This window comes from Sinohyriopsis cumingii, chromosome 17 (genome assembly GCF_028554795.1).
Source record: "Sinohyriopsis cumingii isolate HCF-2022 chromosome 17, ASM2855479v2, whole genome shotgun sequence".
Classification (NCBI taxonomy): domain Eukaryota; kingdom Metazoa; phylum Mollusca; class Bivalvia; order Unionida; family Unionidae; genus Sinohyriopsis; species Sinohyriopsis cumingii.
Genome location: NC_142977.1, coordinates 90809811 through 90830947, shown reverse-complemented (window position 1 = coordinate 90830947; position 21137 = coordinate 90809811). Strand labels below are relative to the sequence as shown.

The following is a 21137-nucleotide window of genomic DNA, read 5'->3' as shown; positions in this document are numbered from 1 at the left end:
TGAAACCATCTCTAATATTCTAGAGAAACTGTAACATTCCAAAGCTAGTAACATTAAGTATTTTCTTGAGGCAATATGTTTTGTTCATACCTGTTAGGTACCTGTATAACAAACAATTTTCAATCATGGTCTTTGATTCTGAACCTGATATCAGGGCTAAAAGATCACTGAACTTGCCTTGGACAATATTGCAATATCAGCACATGGAGAATGTTTTCAAAATCTGTAAGTAATTTTGTTAAAAGTAAAAACACAAACTTGCTGAAGTGGCATCATTCAAGGTATTGTTTGATATCCAGAAACTGTGCTAAATTATAAAAATCCATTCACTCATTTGTGTCATCATTCTTACAAGCCAATGCAGATAAAAAAACTTACATCAAGCTCTTTGACCTCATTATCAATATCAGAGTGTTGTCTATCACCCAAAGGTCAATTGGTCAGTTTGTAAAAACTTGTTCACAAAAGTGCAGACATGTTGTTGGTCAAAACTGAACCATCTGCATTCAGAATCAATACTGCAGGAATTGTTTTTTGAAAAGCCCAAGTCAATGCCACCACATATGCAAGAGAAGTAATTTTAGCAAGATTTTCAAGATTAGTATGGTGCCATGCTAGAGGTCAGATGAGCACCATTTTCATTAGAGCTAGCTACATACTGAAATAGGACCATCTAAGAAGTCTTTCAATGAAAACCTCATGTCATCATCTACTTATCAGGAATAACACTAATAACATCTTCAAGACAGCCATCATGGTGATCATATTTGCAACTTCGCTAACCACTGAAGAATGAGGAAGTAGTCTGCAAGTCAAGTCTAGGCACTGCTTCCTACAGTTTCTCTAAACATGTGATAATCTTAGTGTCAATGAACACTTTGGTTTTTGGCACATGTCAGTGGGATAAAGGCGGTAGATATTGTTTACAACCATTTTGAACGACCAAGTCTCTTCCACCTTGATCACATGAGATGGTGGTGGTGATGGATTGGAGAACTTCGAAAGGTAGGATATACCTTATCATCTGGAACTGCAGCAAATTCCTGAGAATCTATTAGAATCGACAAAGCATCATCTTTCTGTTCCAAAGTTGGAAATTGGAGAAATGTAGTCCAAACAATACAACTGTGGGGAAGGGTGGGAAGTAGGGACATGTATATTCTGTCTCAGCATTGGAAGCAACAAACCTGACTTCAATGGTTGCGTCAGGAGAGTCATTCTTCTCTTTTCTCTTTGGTCTTTTAGAGGGAGGGAGATTAACTCTCACTTCCCTTGATGACCTTTCCTGGAGAACATGTGATGGTTGAACCCATGAGAAATATGTTATTATCTCAGATGTAGTAACATTATTTCTCTCCTGGAAGATACTATCCCTCCCTGTTTTAATAGAGAAAATGCAGTCAATTCCATCTTGTCTAGAGAAGGCGATGCTCCTCCCTTGTTTGTTCTGGGGACTGCACTCAGTCCCTTTAGAAATAGGTAGCACCATAATTCTATGTGAGATTCAATTGATCCAGAAGGATAAAAACATGTCTTCCTTCCTCTTCAGAAATGTGTGATGGCTGTCAGTAGGGTCCCAAGCATCATCTGACCATAGGCAACACAAAGGATGTCTGTCCATTTGTGTACATTTTATACACAAATACAAAAATACAAGTTAAGTGAGTGTCCCATGGGCCTTTCCTATGCCCACAATTACTAACTGTATGATACATCTGAAAAATAAACGTTCTGAAACAAGAAACTTTAGTCTGACAATATAACGGAAACGATGTTATAATAACAAGGGTTGCATTGCCTTATTGTATTTCTTTACTACATTCATTTTGGTATTGTAAATAGTTTATTCAGTTTTTTTCTGTTTACAAATTACCATAACATCATTGCTGTATTGGAGTAATGTTAGAAAGCACCATTAAACACTTAGTTGGTTTATAATTTATTGATAAACAACTGGGATGAGAGTCCATGTCATGACCATGTTATTGAATAATAATCACAGTAATATCTGGACCCATGTATGGGGATGTCCATTAATTATGTCAATAATTTTTAGGCAATTTTTTACCCTCCCTCCCCCTCTTGTCAATAACTGTCAAACTTTCAGTGACCCCCCTAATAAAATTTTACCCCCCCTACAAACTAACAATATTTTATATGGCTGGCTTTTATGCTAAAAGTAGAATTATGGAAATTAAAAGGTCTACAAATACATTTTAATACATCTTTTTTACTTGTTTAACAGATTTCAAATTGACTATAACACTTTGAATTCATGAAAAAATATAGAGTTTATATTCTAGCTTCTATCATCTTCCCATGGGGAAGCCAAATGTTCCTCAATTGTTATAATGGGCATAGTGGCTGATTCATTAATTTCTTGTGGAACCGATACACCCGACAAGTCAACATCATCTTCATCTAACCATTCTGCGCTTAACATATCTCCATGAGCAATAACTGCCATCAGCTCTCTCTGTCTTTTGGCAGCCACTCGTATTGGCCAAGTTCTTTGCGGTTGAGGAGCATGTGGTAATTGCCTAGGCCCAAGATCGCGTTGTCGGTGCTGTTGAACATGCTTCTTCAACATGACTTGTGAAGCAACATAGAGGTGACAGATTTTGCAGATCTGTTCAAGCAACGACAACTGAATGGAAGGACAATATAGATCATATGGAAGAATTCTGAATGCCTCTGCCGATCGAGGTAGCATGTTATCAACTTTCAAAGACTGATTGAAGAAAAGAGATGGAAATCTGTGCAAGTCGCTCTCAGATGCATCTGGTGCTTTAAGGACTGTCTACAGTTTACAATCTACATTGAATAAAAACAAAATATGATGATGCAAGACTATGACTTCCTTGGCAAGAGCTCAACCGGTTTAGGATTAAACTGGTGGGCTGTTGATGGGTGAGCGTGTGCCATACCAACGCACCGACTAATTTCCTATTTTTTGATTTATTAAATTTATTATAAAAAAATACATGGTTGATGCCAATTTATCTTGAACTCCCCCCTCCCCCATGTCAACAATTGTCAAACTTCTTCAAACCCCCTCCCCCCCATTTTGTTGACATAATTAATGGACGACCCCTACTGTAAAACTGTTGTAATTTGATTATTTTCGAGAACCCAAATTAGTGAGTACTTATTACTACCACAATGTCCCATGCCCTTTACACTAGAAGGGGAAAAGGTGTGTGGCTCATCATGTGATATTAAAGTTAATCTTATCAATTTTACAAATTTAATAAATATGGATGGAGGTTTAAAGTTCATTATAAAGAACTAATAATGAAAATGTTATTAGCATAAAACCATTGAACTTCTAGACATTTTCTCTTCATAGTGTATCCATCTGTTGACTCAGTGGTGATCAAAAAAAAAAGAGTGAGGATGCCTAGCATAGGCTGATGATGTAGGTAAATGCAAGTGCTCTAAGAAATCCCTAGAACAGGGAGTAAGTGCATCTAGCATGGACACTGTCTTCCATGCAGAATGTAAAGCTTAATAATAGTGACAGGTAAACTATTACTGACATTAAATGGACTTTTCCTTCATAAATATTGGATATATTTCATCTTGTGGTTAAAAAAACCTAAAATGGTTTCTGGTTCGAATCCTACTATCAGACCAGCCTCTGTGTGTGTGTGTGGGTGATTTCGACCTTTTAACGTAGTTTAAAATTTTTTCAGTCATATTGCTACGATGTCTGCAGTGTGGCAGTTTATAGTGATGTGACCAGCCTGTGTTAGCTACCATAGTGTGTCCCTGGGCAAGGCACTTTACTTGAATGGATGGTTCCAGTTTGAATGATAAACTCGGCCCACTTAGTTACTGTTGCTCTGACTCACAAGCTATGTGAAAATGGCATTAGCAACATATTCACTGGAAAACAATATTTTTTAAACTTTCCCACGAATGTTAAAGAAAGGTATGAACTAAACACATAAGGATATATTCATGAAATTATAATGTTCGATGGCAAAAATCAGGTCAAATTCACAAATGGTGATCTATGTGGAAGAAGGAACATCCTGAAGATCAAAATTTGCTAGGAAAGGGCATACTTATTAATTATCAATTTCTTGTATGACTTCAGTACATTAAAAAAAATTAAAATAGCTTTCGTTATGCATTTTAAACCATTAGAATTATATTGTATATTTATAATTGTCATGTTAGAATAAAACAAGTATTTTTATATCTACAACTAATAATTTCATTGATTTTAGGAAAATAGATATTAAAGTTAAATAAATAAATTTAAAAAAAACACTTTATACCAAGTTGCATGAGTGACTGAAGGAAATGATTTATGTCCTTTATGCTACATTAACATGTCTCCTCAGCTGGATGGATAGAACATTTCATAAGGGTATCATTGATAAACCAGTAAATTTAAATTACATTAGACACATATAATAATAATCATTATCATAATCTCTTAAAAAAGAAGGACATAATAATGGCACATCGAAATAAGCAACAACATTCACATTGATGGGATACATTTGCATCCACTTTCACCTTTACTATACACCAATGGCAGGATAAAGCTGATTTATAGTCCCAAGTCTAATACAGACAAAATAAATATTTCATTAGTTTCACCTCTACATAAATTTAAAATATTTTCTGAAAACCTTCCCTAATAAAAACTATTAAATATAATTAAATTAAAAAATTTGAAATAGCTGATATCAAAATCCAAAAATATATGTGAATACCACCAGTATACCCCAAATGCTCTATCAACTGTATGACAATTTGTGTAGAAAGAAGAAAACATGAAACTTTCTTATTTCATTCCTTTAAATTTTTTTAGACAAAATAAATTGCAATGATGAGAAATAATAACAACAGTCTGCATCGCATGTGCCCCAAGCACAATGGTGAACCATTTTTCTGATAAATTTTGAGTTGTTGTTGTTCTAGGGTTTAATGCCGTTTTTCAGCACAAGATAGGCTATACATGGCGGCCAGTATAACTGGTGGAGGAAGAACCCTGGAAAGCCCAGGAAAGAACCACCGATCCACGAGAAGCTACTGGCAGGCTTTCCCACGAGTGGTTTTCTGCGTAATCATTCAAATTCATAAGCAATGTAATTCAAGAGTAATCAAGCATGGTCTCATGATTGTGAGCAAATATGGTGGATAGCAACACACAACTATGAATTGAAATTGATACCTACTTTTAATTGGTCAATGTGCCCAGTTTGATTGACAGGCTGGAACTATCCATTGCCTTGGCACTAAAAAACCTACTTGTGTGGCACTAAAAAACCTACTTGTGTTGCTGTGCTGTAAAGCACCAAACCGAAATCAAATTCTTAGTTCATGCATAGGAGAGAAATTTTCATATATAAATACTATTATGTACTACATAAATTCAGCTGCATTAGTTTTATGTCATACAAATTTAATAATGACCTTAATCTATGGTAGAACATATGGACATGCACACAGACATCAAAAGTAAACACTAACTTAAGCTTCTGCCAAGGTAGGCAAAAAATGACTTATTATTTGATACAGACTCTTAAACTCCTGTTTATTTGACAAAAATTTATGAAACTTTTTTAATAACAAAACATGCCATTCAGTGCCAGCAAGACATGGTTAATATCATTCAACTTGTTTAATAACAAAACATGCCACTCAGTGCCAGCAAGACATTGTTAATATCATTCAACTTGTTTAATAACAAAACATGCCACTCAGTGCCAGCAAGACATGGTTAATATCATTCAACTTGTTTAATAACAAAACATGCCACTCAGTGCCAGCAAGACATGGTTAATATCATTCAACTTGTTTAATAACAAAACATGCCACTCAGTGCCAGCAAGACATGGTTAATATCATTCAACTTGTTTAATAACTTTTGTGTCAAATGGACACTGTATGCTGCACAATGTCTAAAACAAAAATTGTGTTTATTTAACCCATTTCCAACAGATTCTGCAGAAAAAGTCCATCCTTTGATAATAACTATATCTGTACCTCATTAGAATGCCCTTCATTGTAAAGTGATACTGGACATACTGTGGTACTACTATGGACACCATCACCAAATTATAATTTTTTTAAAATACAAATTTAAAATTTTCCATATCCATTAGCTGAAAAATATTTGTGAATACCACCAGTATACCCCAAATGCTCTATCAACTGTATGACAATTTGTGTAGAAATAAGAAAACATGAAGCTTTCTTATTTCATTCCTTTAAATTTTTTTAGGCAAAATAAATTGCAATGATGAGAAATAAATGTACTTAAATTACATCAACTCAAATTACTACTTTGTTTCACTGGCATTTTATCCCCCACCTCCCCAGCACATTTTATCCCCCCACCTCCCCAGGACATTTTAATATCTTCATGAAATTTTCAATCAGACTCACTACACCATGGTACAAAATACAGCTGGCAATTATCCCAACTATTATATTATGAAGTCTTACTATTAATGATGCTGCTCTAGATGTCTAGAAAGTGACAGTCTTGCTAGCTTCTAAGACAGATGAGACACACAAAAAAAGACTCACATTTTTAGGAATTTTGTGTCCACCAAGCTCCGAATCAAAGTCCTGGAATCTGGCTGCCCATGGGGCTATAACAGCACACCTTAGTGTTTCATCTTGCACCTGTCTCAAGTATCTATTAAAATTACAGGTGAGAAAATCATCAGTGTCAGGACTATAAGTTAACACTTGTGTATTGACAAAATGCAGGTTAATAACTGTGGAAAATGTGAGGAGATTACAACCTCTTGCATCTTTTTTGTGAGGGCTAAATGTTTCAAATAATATGCAGCAAATCATAAATAAAACTCCTTAAAGTGTGTAAATTCAGGAAAACAATTCTGAAACATTAAAGAAAGATCTTTCTGCATGTATTCCTTTACTATGAGACATGCTGTTTAGCATGAAGCTTAATACTATGGCCATACATGTACCTACTATTTCACAATATTTATATTCACAAAATATTCATATGATATTGTCTTAATTTAAGTAAAATCTATTACTAGCTCTCCTCTGATGACTTGATCTGCAAATATTTTCTTGTATGACAGCTGATTGCATGATTGCAGATATTTGTGTCAAATATTATCTGACTACCCCTAAAAATGAAATAGCTGTTCCTAATATGTTCATGAGGCTGACTCTCCATAAACAAGGAACGGTCCAAGAACATAAACAAGAACATGTGTATAAATTGGTTATAAACAAGACAGTCCCTTTTCTGGGTGAACAAAATTTCCATGAATTCAAGATAAGACCATTACTTCCTTGTAATTGCAGAAAGTTGAAACCATCTCTGATATTCATCAGCGATAAAAGGGTTTTCAAATTAGTTACTGAAGCATACATATTGGATATCAACTTGGTACCATGTTAATTTCAAATTAGTTACTGTAGCATACATATTGGATATCAACTTGGCACCATGTTAAATTTTAAATTAGTTACTGTAGCATACATACTGGATGTCAACTTGGTACCATGTTAATTTCAAATTAGTTACTGTAGCATACATATTGGATGTCAACTTGGTACCATGTTAATTTCAAATTAGTTACTGTAGCATACATATTGGATGTCAACTTGGTACCATGTTAATTTCAAATTAGTTACTGTAGCATACATATTGGATGTCAACTTGGCACCATGCTAATTTCAAATTAGTTACTGTAGCATACATATTGGATATCAACTTGGCACCATGTTAAATTTTAAATTAGTTACTGTAGCATACATATTGGATGTCAACTTGGCACCATGCTAATTTCAAATTAGTTACTGTGGCATACATATTGGATATCAACTTGGTACCATGTTAATTTCAGACAATGTAGACATCACTAGAAGTCTTATGGTGAAAACTACATTTTATAATGATTTTCTAGGGAAAGCAAGATTTTTAGGTCAAATCATTGTGTCAGTCATACAGGATGAAAGACTGGTGCTATTTTCATTTCGGTCCAACTAAGTATCATAAAAATATTTTCAAAATATGGCTCTCCATTCTGGTGGTGTACCAATAACAAGATTTTCAATATGACTGTTGTGGTGGTCATACTGGATATATGATTGCCACCATTTTCATTTTTAAAAAAAACCTTGACATGATAGGAAGTCTTTCACACCATGCTGATACAAGCACTCATTCAGAGGAAGTAGTGATAAATAGATTTTCAAGATGGCTGCAATGGTGGACATACTGGACTACAGATTAACATTTTTATTTGGCATCATTAAGACATGATAAGAAGTCTTTTAATAAAAATGAAATGCTGATATGACCATCCATTCAAGATTAGTATCAATAACAAGATTTTTAAGATGGCTGCAGTGGTGGCCATATTGGAAATAGATCAGCACCATTTTCATTTAGGATCTACTAGACATCATAAGAAATCTTGTAGTGAAAACTCCATGTTCATATGACCATCTATTCAGGTGGAGTGGCAATAACAAGATTTTTAAGATGTCTGCCATAGCATTGGTGAATGTGTATATAAAGTTTCAAGGTAATCCTCAGAATAATTTAGAAGTAGTAGTCATAACAAATTTGGTGCAAAATGATGAACGCACAATTTGTGCTGCTGTTGTGGGCTTAATGCCATTTTTTAGCACATAATAGGCTATACTTGGTGGCCAGTATCTCCTGTGAGCAAGAACCCATGAAAACCCCAGGAAGAACCTTAAATCATGGAAAGCTACTGGCAAGCCTTCTCACATACCCAAGTTGATCAAACCAATGCATGTTGATCAAACCTGAGGCTCTAAACCACAAAAACAAGAGGTGAGATGTCTGTGCTCTGTAAAGATGAGTGCTTCAGACCACTTCACCACACAGGGCCCCTGGATGGATGATGGCAATCACATAAACTCTTCTGGTCTATGACCAGTAGAGCTAGAAGAAAAATACTAGTCAGCTGTACTTGCCGGTTTCTTAATTAATTTTTACTGAAAATGACAAAAACATAACTGTGAAAGTGATAGAAAAGTATTTTATTGCCATCTTGTTCCCAAACTCTTGGTCAGGTATAGGTAATAACAGGACTTCTTATAAAACAAACTGCCAGCTGAAACAAGACTTCTTTATTATTTTTTCTGCTTCTGAAAACTACACGAGGTAAAAATAATGTTACATTCCAGCACTGAAAAGATATATATATATATATTTTTCATGTCTCTTGTAGACCAATCTGTGTATATAAAAAATCTGCTTTTCAGGTTGATATTATTCCCATTAAATGACCTAAATTTAAGTTAATGTATGTAGAATGGCAGACAGCAAAAGTAATAACTGCCTTAGCTCCCTTTATTAACACTGTTTACTGTTATGTGTGATGCCACTGCAGAATAAACTGACCATCTGTTACGATAGAAATATATTCATAAAATGGTTGTATTAATGGAATTACTGGTTCTTACATACTGAATACTGTCAAAACTTGCAAGCAAGAACTGAATAAAGTCTTTCTTTTTCTCAACTTGAGGGTGAAAAGGTGCATGACTGATTAAACTATTGGAAACTATCCTAAAGCGGTTTGCAAGAAATGCAAATTATCCATTTCATTTCAAGCTTATTAAAGCCAATAGATTTATCACAAATCCTTCTAAATATTGAATAGGAATCTGGTCAGATTCAGACAACAACTGAAACTCAACTTATTTTGTGATGATATCAGAAGGACAAAAGAAAAGAAATCTATCAAATGATGGGAAATGTTGTGTTGTTTGGGGTTTAACACCATCTCTCAGCACAAGATAAGCTATACAAAGTGGCCAGTGTAACTGGTGGAGGAAGAACCTGGGAAAAACCCACACATACCCACACTGGCCAAGCCTGAGACTTCAACCTATGTGGACAGAGGTGAGATGGTAGTGATTGGTAAAGGTGGCTGCTTTAGAAATTTGGCCACCTGGGGCCCCCAAAGATGGGAAAGAAAAAGAAGTCATTTTTCACTCTTGCTTTATATAATACCTGAGAAGCAATATACAAGTGGTGAATATTAAGTAGAACACTGCAGAAAGGTCTAATGTTAGAGTAATTTATGTTTTCCCTATTTACCATCTTTGTTAACAGCAGTTTATCACAACTGTTTTCATTTGTCTGATAGCAGGGCTGTCATATGAAGTGGGTGATACATGCACCATTTCGTGGAGTGTATTTTTTTCCAAGTAGAGGGCACCAAAGGCTATGCATGCCACTGTTTAAGCCAACGAATTAACATTAGTCATACAAGTTTATGTTTATTCCTTCATGAATCTCAAAACATATATCAGTATAAAAAAATCTTGAGAGACAGTCCATTTTGCCAACAAAAAGCGGTCTCTCAATACAGGTTTGTGCAAGATGATCAATTTCAAGGTCAAAAAATTCAACAGGGGTTAAGAAAGAAAAATAGCCACAATTACACACCAATTTTGCATACAATACAATCAAGACATGGCTCCCGAGAAATGTCACATACATGTATTGTTCTCATACATGAAAAAATATTTTTTTTCTTCTTAAAAGTAACAAACATGTAAAAGGTTTATTATCATTTTTGGGATGCGACTGCATATGAATTCTTTCTAATATAAGATGATCACGGCGTGGCTCCTAAAATTTCAAATACGTGTATTTTCCTTGTACATGAAAAAATATTTTTTCTTTTTAAAAGTAAGAAAAATAAGGTGTAAAAAGTTTACTCGCCAATGTTGCAAACTGTGATTTTGTTTCCTTATTGGTGAAAAATATACCATCTAGCAATTTTCTATGTGACAACATTAGGGTTTGGAGTGCAGAAGTTCAAAGTAGCTCGGCAAGATGATATTGTCTAAAGCTACCAACTTTCTAGGCCAATTTAAGTACATGTACATTTAGTATGTAAACAACTAAGGCCACATGCCAAAGGTGACTAAAGAATATCATAGTGAATTGTTTAGTGACGTGTTTGTTGATAATAGGATACAGATCCCAAAGAGGATTACCATTTTTATGTGTTATTTGTTTTCCATTGGGATCTGACTGATGCATGAATTTTATTACATGATCTATACTCAAATTCATGAATTTGTTATATACATGCACAGTACTTAATGCGTTACGGATTATACTTCACAAATCAAGTCAATATTCAAATGTTTTTCAGACTAGTTTTATTTTTATCTAATCTAAAGCACATATTTTGTGTCCCCCTTTTTACCCCCCCCCCCGCCATTGTTTTGGTACATGCAATTTTTTTCTGGCTAACTGACCTGGTTGGTTATAAATGGTTTAGAACATAACACAGTTGCATAATATGGACCCCAACCATCATGTTACCACAGGGTCACACTGTACTGATGATTATCACATAATTTTATCAGCATTTTGTGGGGACAGTGAAAACACTTACATATATATGAATGCAGCAAACTTGTAGTCCACATCTATTTTTACATTTTTGTTCATCTCATTCTGGTTATTATTTAAATGCTGATTATATAGAAAATGATTCTAATTTTTGTTTTGGTATGATGGTACTACTGACATGTCAAAACTTGCAAGTGTCAGGTTTGGAAATCACCTACTTGACTTTTATACAAACACGGCAATTTGCAGTTATTGGATGATCAGGTCAGGATGAGAACAGAGGTCATTTCACCTGTTTTACTGTCAGCAGAGAAATTATGACTGATTATTATTCACTGGATTTGCACAGTACTGTAATCATACTCCTCTCTCTTTGCTATAAAACCCTTACTTAGCATAAAACTTATTTAATTCAAAACAAAACATAATGAAAATGGAATTCTGACTAAATATTCCAGTTTTTAGATGATATAAAATGAGATACTGAACCTTTCATGAATATGTAAACACAGACCAGAGTAAAACAGATGAAAAAATTTACATGTTTTATAACCCACAATGCAATTATTTACTTTAAAAACTTGTACATATTATACTCGAAAATTTCGAAAGGATAATGCTCCTTGATTTAATGCAGTGTATAATGAAATGAGACTTTTTTTAATGTGGCTTCAGCTAATTACAGAGATGCTGCCAGGGTTTTATCTGAAAGGATTTCTCTCCTTGTCACCAAAAGGAGGGGGATGTAGAAAAAAAATGTGCTAGGGAAAGGAATCACAATAGTTTTTTTTATCTACCAAACACTTAAATATCTGTCTCTCTTCCTTCCTACTCCACTGTTTGGTCTCTACTGAGATCATAAGATTCCTCTTCTAACTGTATAAGCATTACTTTATTGGCTTACTCTGTTCCTTATCTGTGAATAAATAATTTTCTGTGCTGAGAATCTGCTTTCAAATTCTGTTGTCTGAAGGGGCTGATGCATAGCTAGCTTCATTACATTGAGAAACCATTCTTTATGGTTGTTTTGTAGAATTTTCCACAGTTCACAGGCACTGTCTCATGGTCTCTGCTCCCAAATGATGAGATCTGCTAAACTGACATGTCAAAATAAGGATCTGATGCTTGGCGTGTCGCGTAAGAGTGACGGAAAATTCCATTGCTAATATCATGCATAAAAGGGTTATTTTCTCCAAAATATTTGCAAACATTACACATCTCTTGTCTTGGTGTTGTGATGTAACCATGTGTACTTTAACAGCCAAGATTTTTTACACTTGCATCAAATTTTGTTTTAGTCTTTGGCAGTTCATTTAACCCGACATACATTTTAAAATTATCATCCTCCTTTTGGCATAAACTTCTATTTAATCCTTCACTTTCTACATTCTGCTGTTCACTTTATTTACACAGTCATGCCAGCAATGACTTAAAGTTGAAAACAATTAGTAATATTCCCCCAGCAATGCCAGACTATAATCTCACCTTCTAGAAATGGACCAAAGTTTATGCATCCTCAAATGTGCGGAAAGGGTATCAATTGCAGAAGCCCCCTCCCCCTTAGTACATGTTGTTCTGTAATAAGTAATCAGTGGATTTCTAAGTATCTTTTAGTATTAACTGACATATGCACACATTGGAATGAACAAAAATACTTTTATCATATAAATATCACTGCTTTCTAAATGTCAGATTCTTGTTTATTCATTCTATCTTACCAGTTAAAACTATTATATTCTGCAGCATGCATTTTTATATGCATGACATTCAATTAATTAGTGGGAGCTTGCATTCATCACTGGTTTCAAAGTGCACAAATTCATAGAATTTTTGGTTAATTTGTGCACTTGTACTCCCTGGCAGCGTCTCTGAAATTAAAACTCTTAGAGGCAATTTCAATCAAATGTAATAATTAATGAAGAAAAGGGGAAAATGGCAATTTCAATAAAATGTGATATTTAATAAAGATACATGGAAAATGGCAAAAGGAATTCAGATAATACTTAATTTGCAGTAAAGACCAATAAAATGATATCTGGGTCTTGACACAGTGTTTAATATAGTTTATTCTTTTCCATTATTGGCAGACTGAATGTTCAAACTTTTTTAATATATTCACTGAAGCATTTATTTCTCAGAATGGAATAAGAGACTTCATAAGGTCCTTTTGATCCATATGATGTTTATAATTATGCTAATACTGCTAACTGTAATGGCAAAATATTTACTGACATTCTTTAGAATGTCACGTGCAATTCAATATCTGGTTGATAGAATGTGTCTGGCATTTGCTGAAGGCATAGTTTTTAGCTTTTGTGTTAGTTATTTTTGTTCATTTCTGACATTATTATACAAAATGAATACTGAAGAAGAAAAGCAAACTTTGAAAGACAAATAAGTACCCACAAAGATGCAACTTTTAACTTTTTACAAAATCACAAAAATGAGACCCACACAAGTAATTGATAGCATAGTATGTTACAACCTGCTAACTTACACAAGTTCTCCTATATTTGTATGGTCCACATCTTCCTTTCCAAGTACTGATTGAATCTCTTCATACAACTTTTGCTGGACGTCCTGATGGCTTGCCAGGAAGTAGAAAGCCCAAGTTAGTACTGAAATTGGGTATTTGAAAGGATATGTTTTATGAGCAAGTTTACCTTGAATGAACTGATAGTATTTTAGCTTAAAGGAACTCATAGGAATCCATGGGAAGTCTGTTGCCTGCCTCCTTTTATTCTTTTTAACTGTTGAGTACTGAAACCTATTGAAATATTCTTGATAAAGCCAAATAAAGTTGTTAAAACATGTTTTCTAACTTTGTTTCAGTTGAAATGTTAACAAGTGTTGTAAAATCTAGAGCATATTTCACAAAGCCCACCTCTACAAAGCTTTTAGTCCTCCCCAGAGACTTTTTTAACATCATCATACAGAAAACATGTTCATTCTAAAGTACTATTGACAGAAAATGCTGGCCTTTTTTCCTAATTAGATTTTTTTTTTTTAAATTTACCAATACACTTTTTAATCAATACCATGTTGCCAATACCATGCTAACATATCATTAAACCAACCAACCTACTTACCTACCTACAGGAGATAAAAGTCATAAAACAATATGAAATAAAAGTAGAGGCATTATAATGAGTTGATATAAATAAGAGATTAATGTTTTTGTATTTAAAAAAAAAGCCAGGGGCCAACATTTTGCTCTTAAGATGACAGCAGTAAAAGTGATTGATTGTTCTTAAAATCTGCTGAAGGTTCATCCTGAAGATGTTCATGCATCGGTGTCAATGAGGACCATTTAATGTCATCGATTTACTGGGGGTGGGTCCAGAAATGGCTGATCAGTCCAACCTGGGCCCGTAAGAGTCTGTTGCAGTGGGGACATGGATGTACAGGTTGCTGAGTTGTGGAAATGCTGTTCCTGGATTTGCACAGATCACGTTTCTCAGCTGCATTCACCAGTCTTTTCTGCTCAAAGGCTGCTGCATCAGCCTTGACTTGACTGCACCAAGCAGATCAATTAGCAACAACACTCTCCCAGCTGTCAGGATCAATGCCTAAATTCTTCAGCGAGGCCTTGAGGGTGTCCTCACACCTCTTTTTTTGACCACCGTGAGATCTCTTGCCTTGCTGTAGCTCTCCATACAAGACTTTCTAGGCGTTCTACCAACATGCGGACAACATGGCCAGCCCATCAGATTTGTACCTTGCACAGCATGGTGTGGATGCTTGTCATGCTGGCCAGAGTGAACACCTCTGTGTTTGGTACCTTGTCCTGTCATCTGATTTTCAGTAGTTTCCTCAGGGAGCTCATATGGAAGTGGTTCAGTTTTTTAAATGGCGGCTATACACAGTCCAGGTCTCAGAAGCATAAAGTAGGGTGGGGAGAACAACTGCTGCATAGACTTTGAGTTTGGTGGCAAGCTTGATGCCTCTCCTATCCCAGACATTTGAGCGGAGTCTGCCAAATGCTATGCTGGATTTGGCAATCCTGGTGTTGACCTTATCATCTATGTCGACTACTTGTGAGAGGGTATTGCTGAGGTATGTGAACCTACATTTTGAGCTTTTGGCCACTGACAGTGATGGATGGTTCGAGGTAATCTTCTTCAGGAGCTGGCTAATGCAGAACCTCTGTCTTGCTGTAGAGATGTTGAGTCTAAAGTTGGTGCATGCTGTGAAAAAAAAATGCATGTTCGGTTGCATGCCTGCCTCAGGGATGCGATCTCTATCTTGTAACGAAAAAGTTCTCGTACAATCAGGGCAGTTCTTTTTTCCAGTCCGTCAGCCTCTGCACAATCCAATAGAGTGCGTTATGTTCCACGCACCAAGAGTGAGTGGAACCTTTTGGGTTTTTGTTGTTGTTTCAACCACAAGAATGGGATTCCCTCCAGCCACAGTAAGCTGGTTGGGGTAGTTGAAGCAGGCTATCTTTTAGGGCACCTTTTCTAGCCCCTTCCTCGGGCTACGGAGGTAAGCAGTGCTATCCTGAAGCGGTCTGCTTAGTCGCTCAGATGGCTGCCGACATCCATTATCCCTATCTGCTTCAGGTCAATGGAAGATGACCCTATGACTTGAGCTGCCTGCATTCATTCAACCACTTTAGTAACCGGACCATATATTATTAACATATGACTTCAAATGAGCTAAGGATAAACTATACATTGCAAAGAATTCTAACTGCACATAGTACCTAGATTAGATAAAAGTAAGTACAAGTATTAAAAAAATATTGCTATGTATATTATGTGTATTGTTTTTATAATGATCTGAATGGGTCATGTAGTTAATAACATTTTTGATACTAATTGTCTAAATGATCAAGATTTGTACTTTAAAGAAGACGTAATTTTTATACTAAGTGCATAAAATTCATTCATTGATTCAAGGTTAAGTTGTACATTCAAGTCACATCACATGATCTGCTCTCTGAATACAAATTTTTGAAAGGCCAAGCTGACCTAATTTCTGATTGGTCAGTGTTAAAGTAGATGATTGTGCTTTTGAGTTGAGATTATTCTAGAATCAAATGTGATGCTCTCTGTATTATGTTTTAGTTATCTATAGTTATCAGTCTCAGAGGAGTTATATGTATTTGATTGAGAGGATTCTTTTATTTAATTCAATCCATCACTAGAAATATAAAGTGATCTGACATCCTTGGAATCATATTTTGGAATTAATGTGAATTCTGTTAAAGACATTTTCAGTTATATAGTCTGATTCATTCATTACTACTGGTACATAATTACAATAGTAACATCATTCGCAATGCCACTGGAACTCATTTGGATTACTTGATACTTTTGGACTTGACAAAACATTTATGGCCATTTTTGATTTCATTCACCATACTGTAAGTTATTTTTAATTTTTCACTTTGTATTTTATGGAAACAAATAATGTTTTAAATTTTTAAAAACTTATTGGTGTTTGCTCTTTTTGTTACTTAGTTTAAGACCATAGATTTGAAACAATATAATAAATAAACAATAGTCCGACTCTGCATCCCCATTTGTTTGTACCCCACTACCGATTTCAAAAACGAGAACATTTAATGTGATAAAAAGTGTAAAGAACTATTCAACTGAATCAATGATTTATAATTTCTAACCTGACTGTGACCAGAATGGCACTAATGCTGGCATCCCCTGCACCATTTCATGCTTAACAGACTTTCCTTACTAACACGGCACCATATTGTGTACACCATAGGCTAGTTTATTTCCATCAGACAACATAATGACATAATTCATCTTGTTCAGTAACTGCTGAATAATTGTGTAAATTACATAACGTTGAGAATTTGGAATTATATCCCTCGGCATATATGAACATAGAAATTAAACTGCTTGTTAAATCCACACGAAAAGCAAATTTGTAGTTGTCATTATTTTCCTTTGCTTGATTTGACACTGTAAATATCGGAAGCAGACAACTTATGTATGTACATCTGTAGTCGAGATACACACCTTTGCTGAAAATGGACTTGTCCAGAAACTGGAAATGGATCCGAGCATGTCCGTCTATTGCAATGAAAACTTCTGTTATGCATGAAACACGCATAAGATGATGGTGTTAGGGCCACACTACTCAGAGTCAGGTTAGAAACTATAAATCAGTGAATGAATTGACTAAGTTCCTTGCACTTTTTATCACATTAAAGATTTCCATTATTTAAATCGGTGGGGGGGGGGTACAAACAAACAGGTTTGTATTATCAGACTATAGCATTAAAACAAACCTAATCTTTGTTAGTTTCTAAAACTTTACAAAAACACCTGATAAAGTAAAACTTTTTGTTATACACTTCGGAATTAACTCCCTTAAACATGTAGTTGTAAAGGGGAGGCTACTAAATTTGCAAGCCAGTGATGCACAGAAGGAGAATCACCAACTGAACAGCACACAATTGAGTCTTGTCATTGTCCCACCAGTTTACTTGATTAAGAAGTCTGAGTGGAATCATGATATTAACTGAACTGTGTCATTAACTATGATGGAATTTTCCAAGACATTGCCAGCAATTCTTCATAACTGTGACAAATGTAAGAAAATAAGCTGTCTGAATTCATTAAATGAACTGAGCTTGAGAAATAAAACTAAAGCCAATGGGTCACAGTGACAAGGACATCATACTGGTCACGATGCATCCCATCACCAAGTTTAATGATTCTAGGTTTTCCAGTCTGTTTACAGAATACAGTATACAGAAGTCCTGTGCTAAAGCAAACACTTGACCAAGAATACTCAATTAATGTACATCTATGTACAAAGCTAACCCACTTAACCCCCTGCACAGGGGTAAGTGCTATGCAACCAAACAAGTTGCCTAGGGCCTTGGAAAAAATAATGTTTAAATGTACTTGCTTTTATCTGAGCAGTCAATTTTGTACACTGGACTACATTAATGTATCTAAGCCTAGATGCAGAATAAATTCAAATATCATCATTAAAAAACACAATGCAACACACAAATCGTAACCATTTTTCATTTTCTTTAAGCATATGCACAAATACTCCTCACATGTAAGGACTCGGTACAGGACTTTAACCTCTGAGGAATAGGATGGACCCATCACACCTTGTCCTGATAAAAAATGTAGCCATTAATTTTGATTTTATTATCCTGTCCATATATATATGTTGGAAATAATAATAATAATAATGCTTTATTTATAGAGGGTGACTCATTATTCAAGGACTATTCTCCCTTGAGGCCCTCTAAGATTTTAGTATTCCTATCTCCATAATTGGAAAACAAAGTAAAAAAAATCTTACAATTGGCAGTGGTGTGAAATCCTCCAACTACAAAGGCTATTGAGTCAGACAACTGCATTTCTTCATCTTCAGTCTTCTCCAGAATTACATCAATCAAAATTTCCTCTCCATTTTTTGGTCGATTTTTTTTCCTATCCTTTAAAACTTCAATTATTTGTTTCTTCAGGGAATTGAGTGCTGAAATAAAGATCATAACAGGATAATGTACATCAACAAGTGAACACCAGTCACCACTACAACAAAAATTAACACAGCGGATCATATTTTAATAAAGATCTATCTATAATGAATGTTCTTAATAAAACCCTAAATTGTCTTCCTTAACTCTTTGGTCTGAATGCAATCTGTACTCCCATATGAAATATCAAAAGTGTCTGTTACCTGACAGTTAGTCTGTCTTCCTTCACGTATACTTCCACAGAATCGACTGATTCTTTTGAAAGAGATGTCACAGGCCAGCCTTTTCCATACCATCACTGGAATTTTTCATCCATCTAGTGATTCCAGATTTAGCAAGTGTTTTAGGTCCATAAAACAGCATCAAACTCAGCTTTTATGTTTAAACAATTTTCCTAATTTCGCATAACATTTTATTATCACTCTATGTTAAAAAATGCACTCATTGGCCACCATCCCAAGACTCATCTGCCATTTTCCCACTATGTCAACATATGTGATGAAAAGATGACATCACTAAGCATGTGTGATGTCATAACCTTTCAAATATCACACATCCGAAATTTGGCTATTTTCATTTATAGACTGGTGAATTTTGATTTGTTTTAGAACGTTTTTTAAACAACCCTTGTGGCGTACTCAAGGGCCAGTTACTGGTCCCTGTCCCAATAAGAAAAACAGTTAACCTCATTGTAATACTCTCAGATAGCCTTGCATAGAGTCAAGTTTTCCAGTCCTGTCTTTTTAAAGTGACATTGTACTGAGAATAAATACTTTTGCTTCTTAACTGCCATTCTTGAATGAGAGTTGCCAAGTCATATATTTTTTATTTTTATTTTTTATAGACATTTAATTTCAATAAGGGGGCAAAACTCTGCACAACTGGATCAGAACATGATGACAGAAGGATCTATGATCTCATCTTGTGTCAATATCTGCTAAATGCCTGGGCAATTAACTAATTCATAAATTCATATATCGTCCATACATTTAACACATATAACTCAGGAAAGATACATCAGAAAATGACAAAAAAAGGATATGCACATTACCTCATGACAGTAACGTGTCCTCTGAATATACCTCCCCATTTGTTTGTACCCCCTACCGATTTGAAAGACGAAAAGCAAAAATGAGATTAAAGATGCACAGAGTTTAGTTCATTTATTAATAATTTAATAATTTCAAATCTGATTATGACCAGGTGGGCCCTAAACACCATTATCGTCTGTGCGTTTCATTCCAAATGTAAGTTTTCAGTGTAAAAGATGACCTGTTCGCCAGTCATTTCTTGCTCCTGGACAAGTTCATTTTCAGCAAAAGGGTGTATGCACAACTACACATGTATGTACATAGAAGGAAAATACTACGTCATCTGCTTCCAATATTTACAATGTCAAATCAAGTAATGGAAAAGAAAGACAATTACAAATTTGCCTTTCACGTGGAGTTAACAAACGGTGTAATTTCTATGTACATGTGTGCAAAGGATATAACACTAAACTCTCAACATCATGGTAATTTATGGAATTATCCAGCAGTTACCAAATAGGATGAACTATGTCACAATGTTGTCTTGGTAATGGACCAACCATTTATAAATATCAAAACTTTAACCTTTCGTTTCACTGTTGCTGATAAAACATGACCTTAGTTATTTATCGATGATCAAATGAAGCATTACAGTTGATATACAAATGAAAACTAGATCCTTCTTTCCAGCTAAAATGGCACAAAGCTAACAGCACATATGGCACCATGCATGTCATAAAGGTGCATATAATTTTAGAAATGGGATTTTCTTAATATGACCACTCACCATTTCTAGCTTCAGAACAACTATGAACAGATGTGTAAATGTATGATTTGACAAAGTACTTGTACTACTTCTTCAATTGGTTTGGTAATATTTGCTTCATTGCTTTTTTATATTTTTACAAATAATTTTTGTAGTGTAAAAAAAAACAACCTTGACCTTTCTTGAATGTCACAACACAGCATTGTCACATATGATTCTGACCTGAACATGTTTATTTTTGGGCTGAATCTTCTATCACATAATATATTTTCCTTAATGTATGTACTATTTTCCTTAATGTATCTACTATTCTCCTTAATGCATGCACACAATAAATTAAAAAAACAGACCATCTAATGAAGAAGTACTTCACAGACATTGATGACTACCATTATTTTCTATTAACAGGTCCACTTATGGCTTTGAACTGATTTTCTGAAGAAAATAATGCAAACAGAGCAAATAAAATCTTCCAAAAACTATATGTAAAAGTGCTATCACTGATTC

The 21137-nt window shown here is 34.8% G+C and overlaps 1 protein-coding gene across 1 annotated transcript in view; it reads right to left on the bottom strand.

Annotated features, from left to right (window-relative positions):
• LOC149779404 (cytochrome P450 20A1-like) overlaps positions 1–21137 on the bottom strand; it is a 73255-nt gene that overhangs the window by 9022 nt on the left and 43096 nt on the right. The window contains exons 7-9 of the mRNA XM_089940069.1: positions 18656–18832; positions 13860–13980; positions 6553–6664 (exon numbers count right to left, since the gene is read on the bottom strand). Of these exons, the coding sequence (XP_089796195.1) occupies positions 6553–6664; positions 13860–13980; positions 18656–18832 (410 nt within the window). The remainder of the gene's footprint in view (positions 1–6552; positions 6665–13859; positions 13981–18655; positions 18833–21137) is intronic.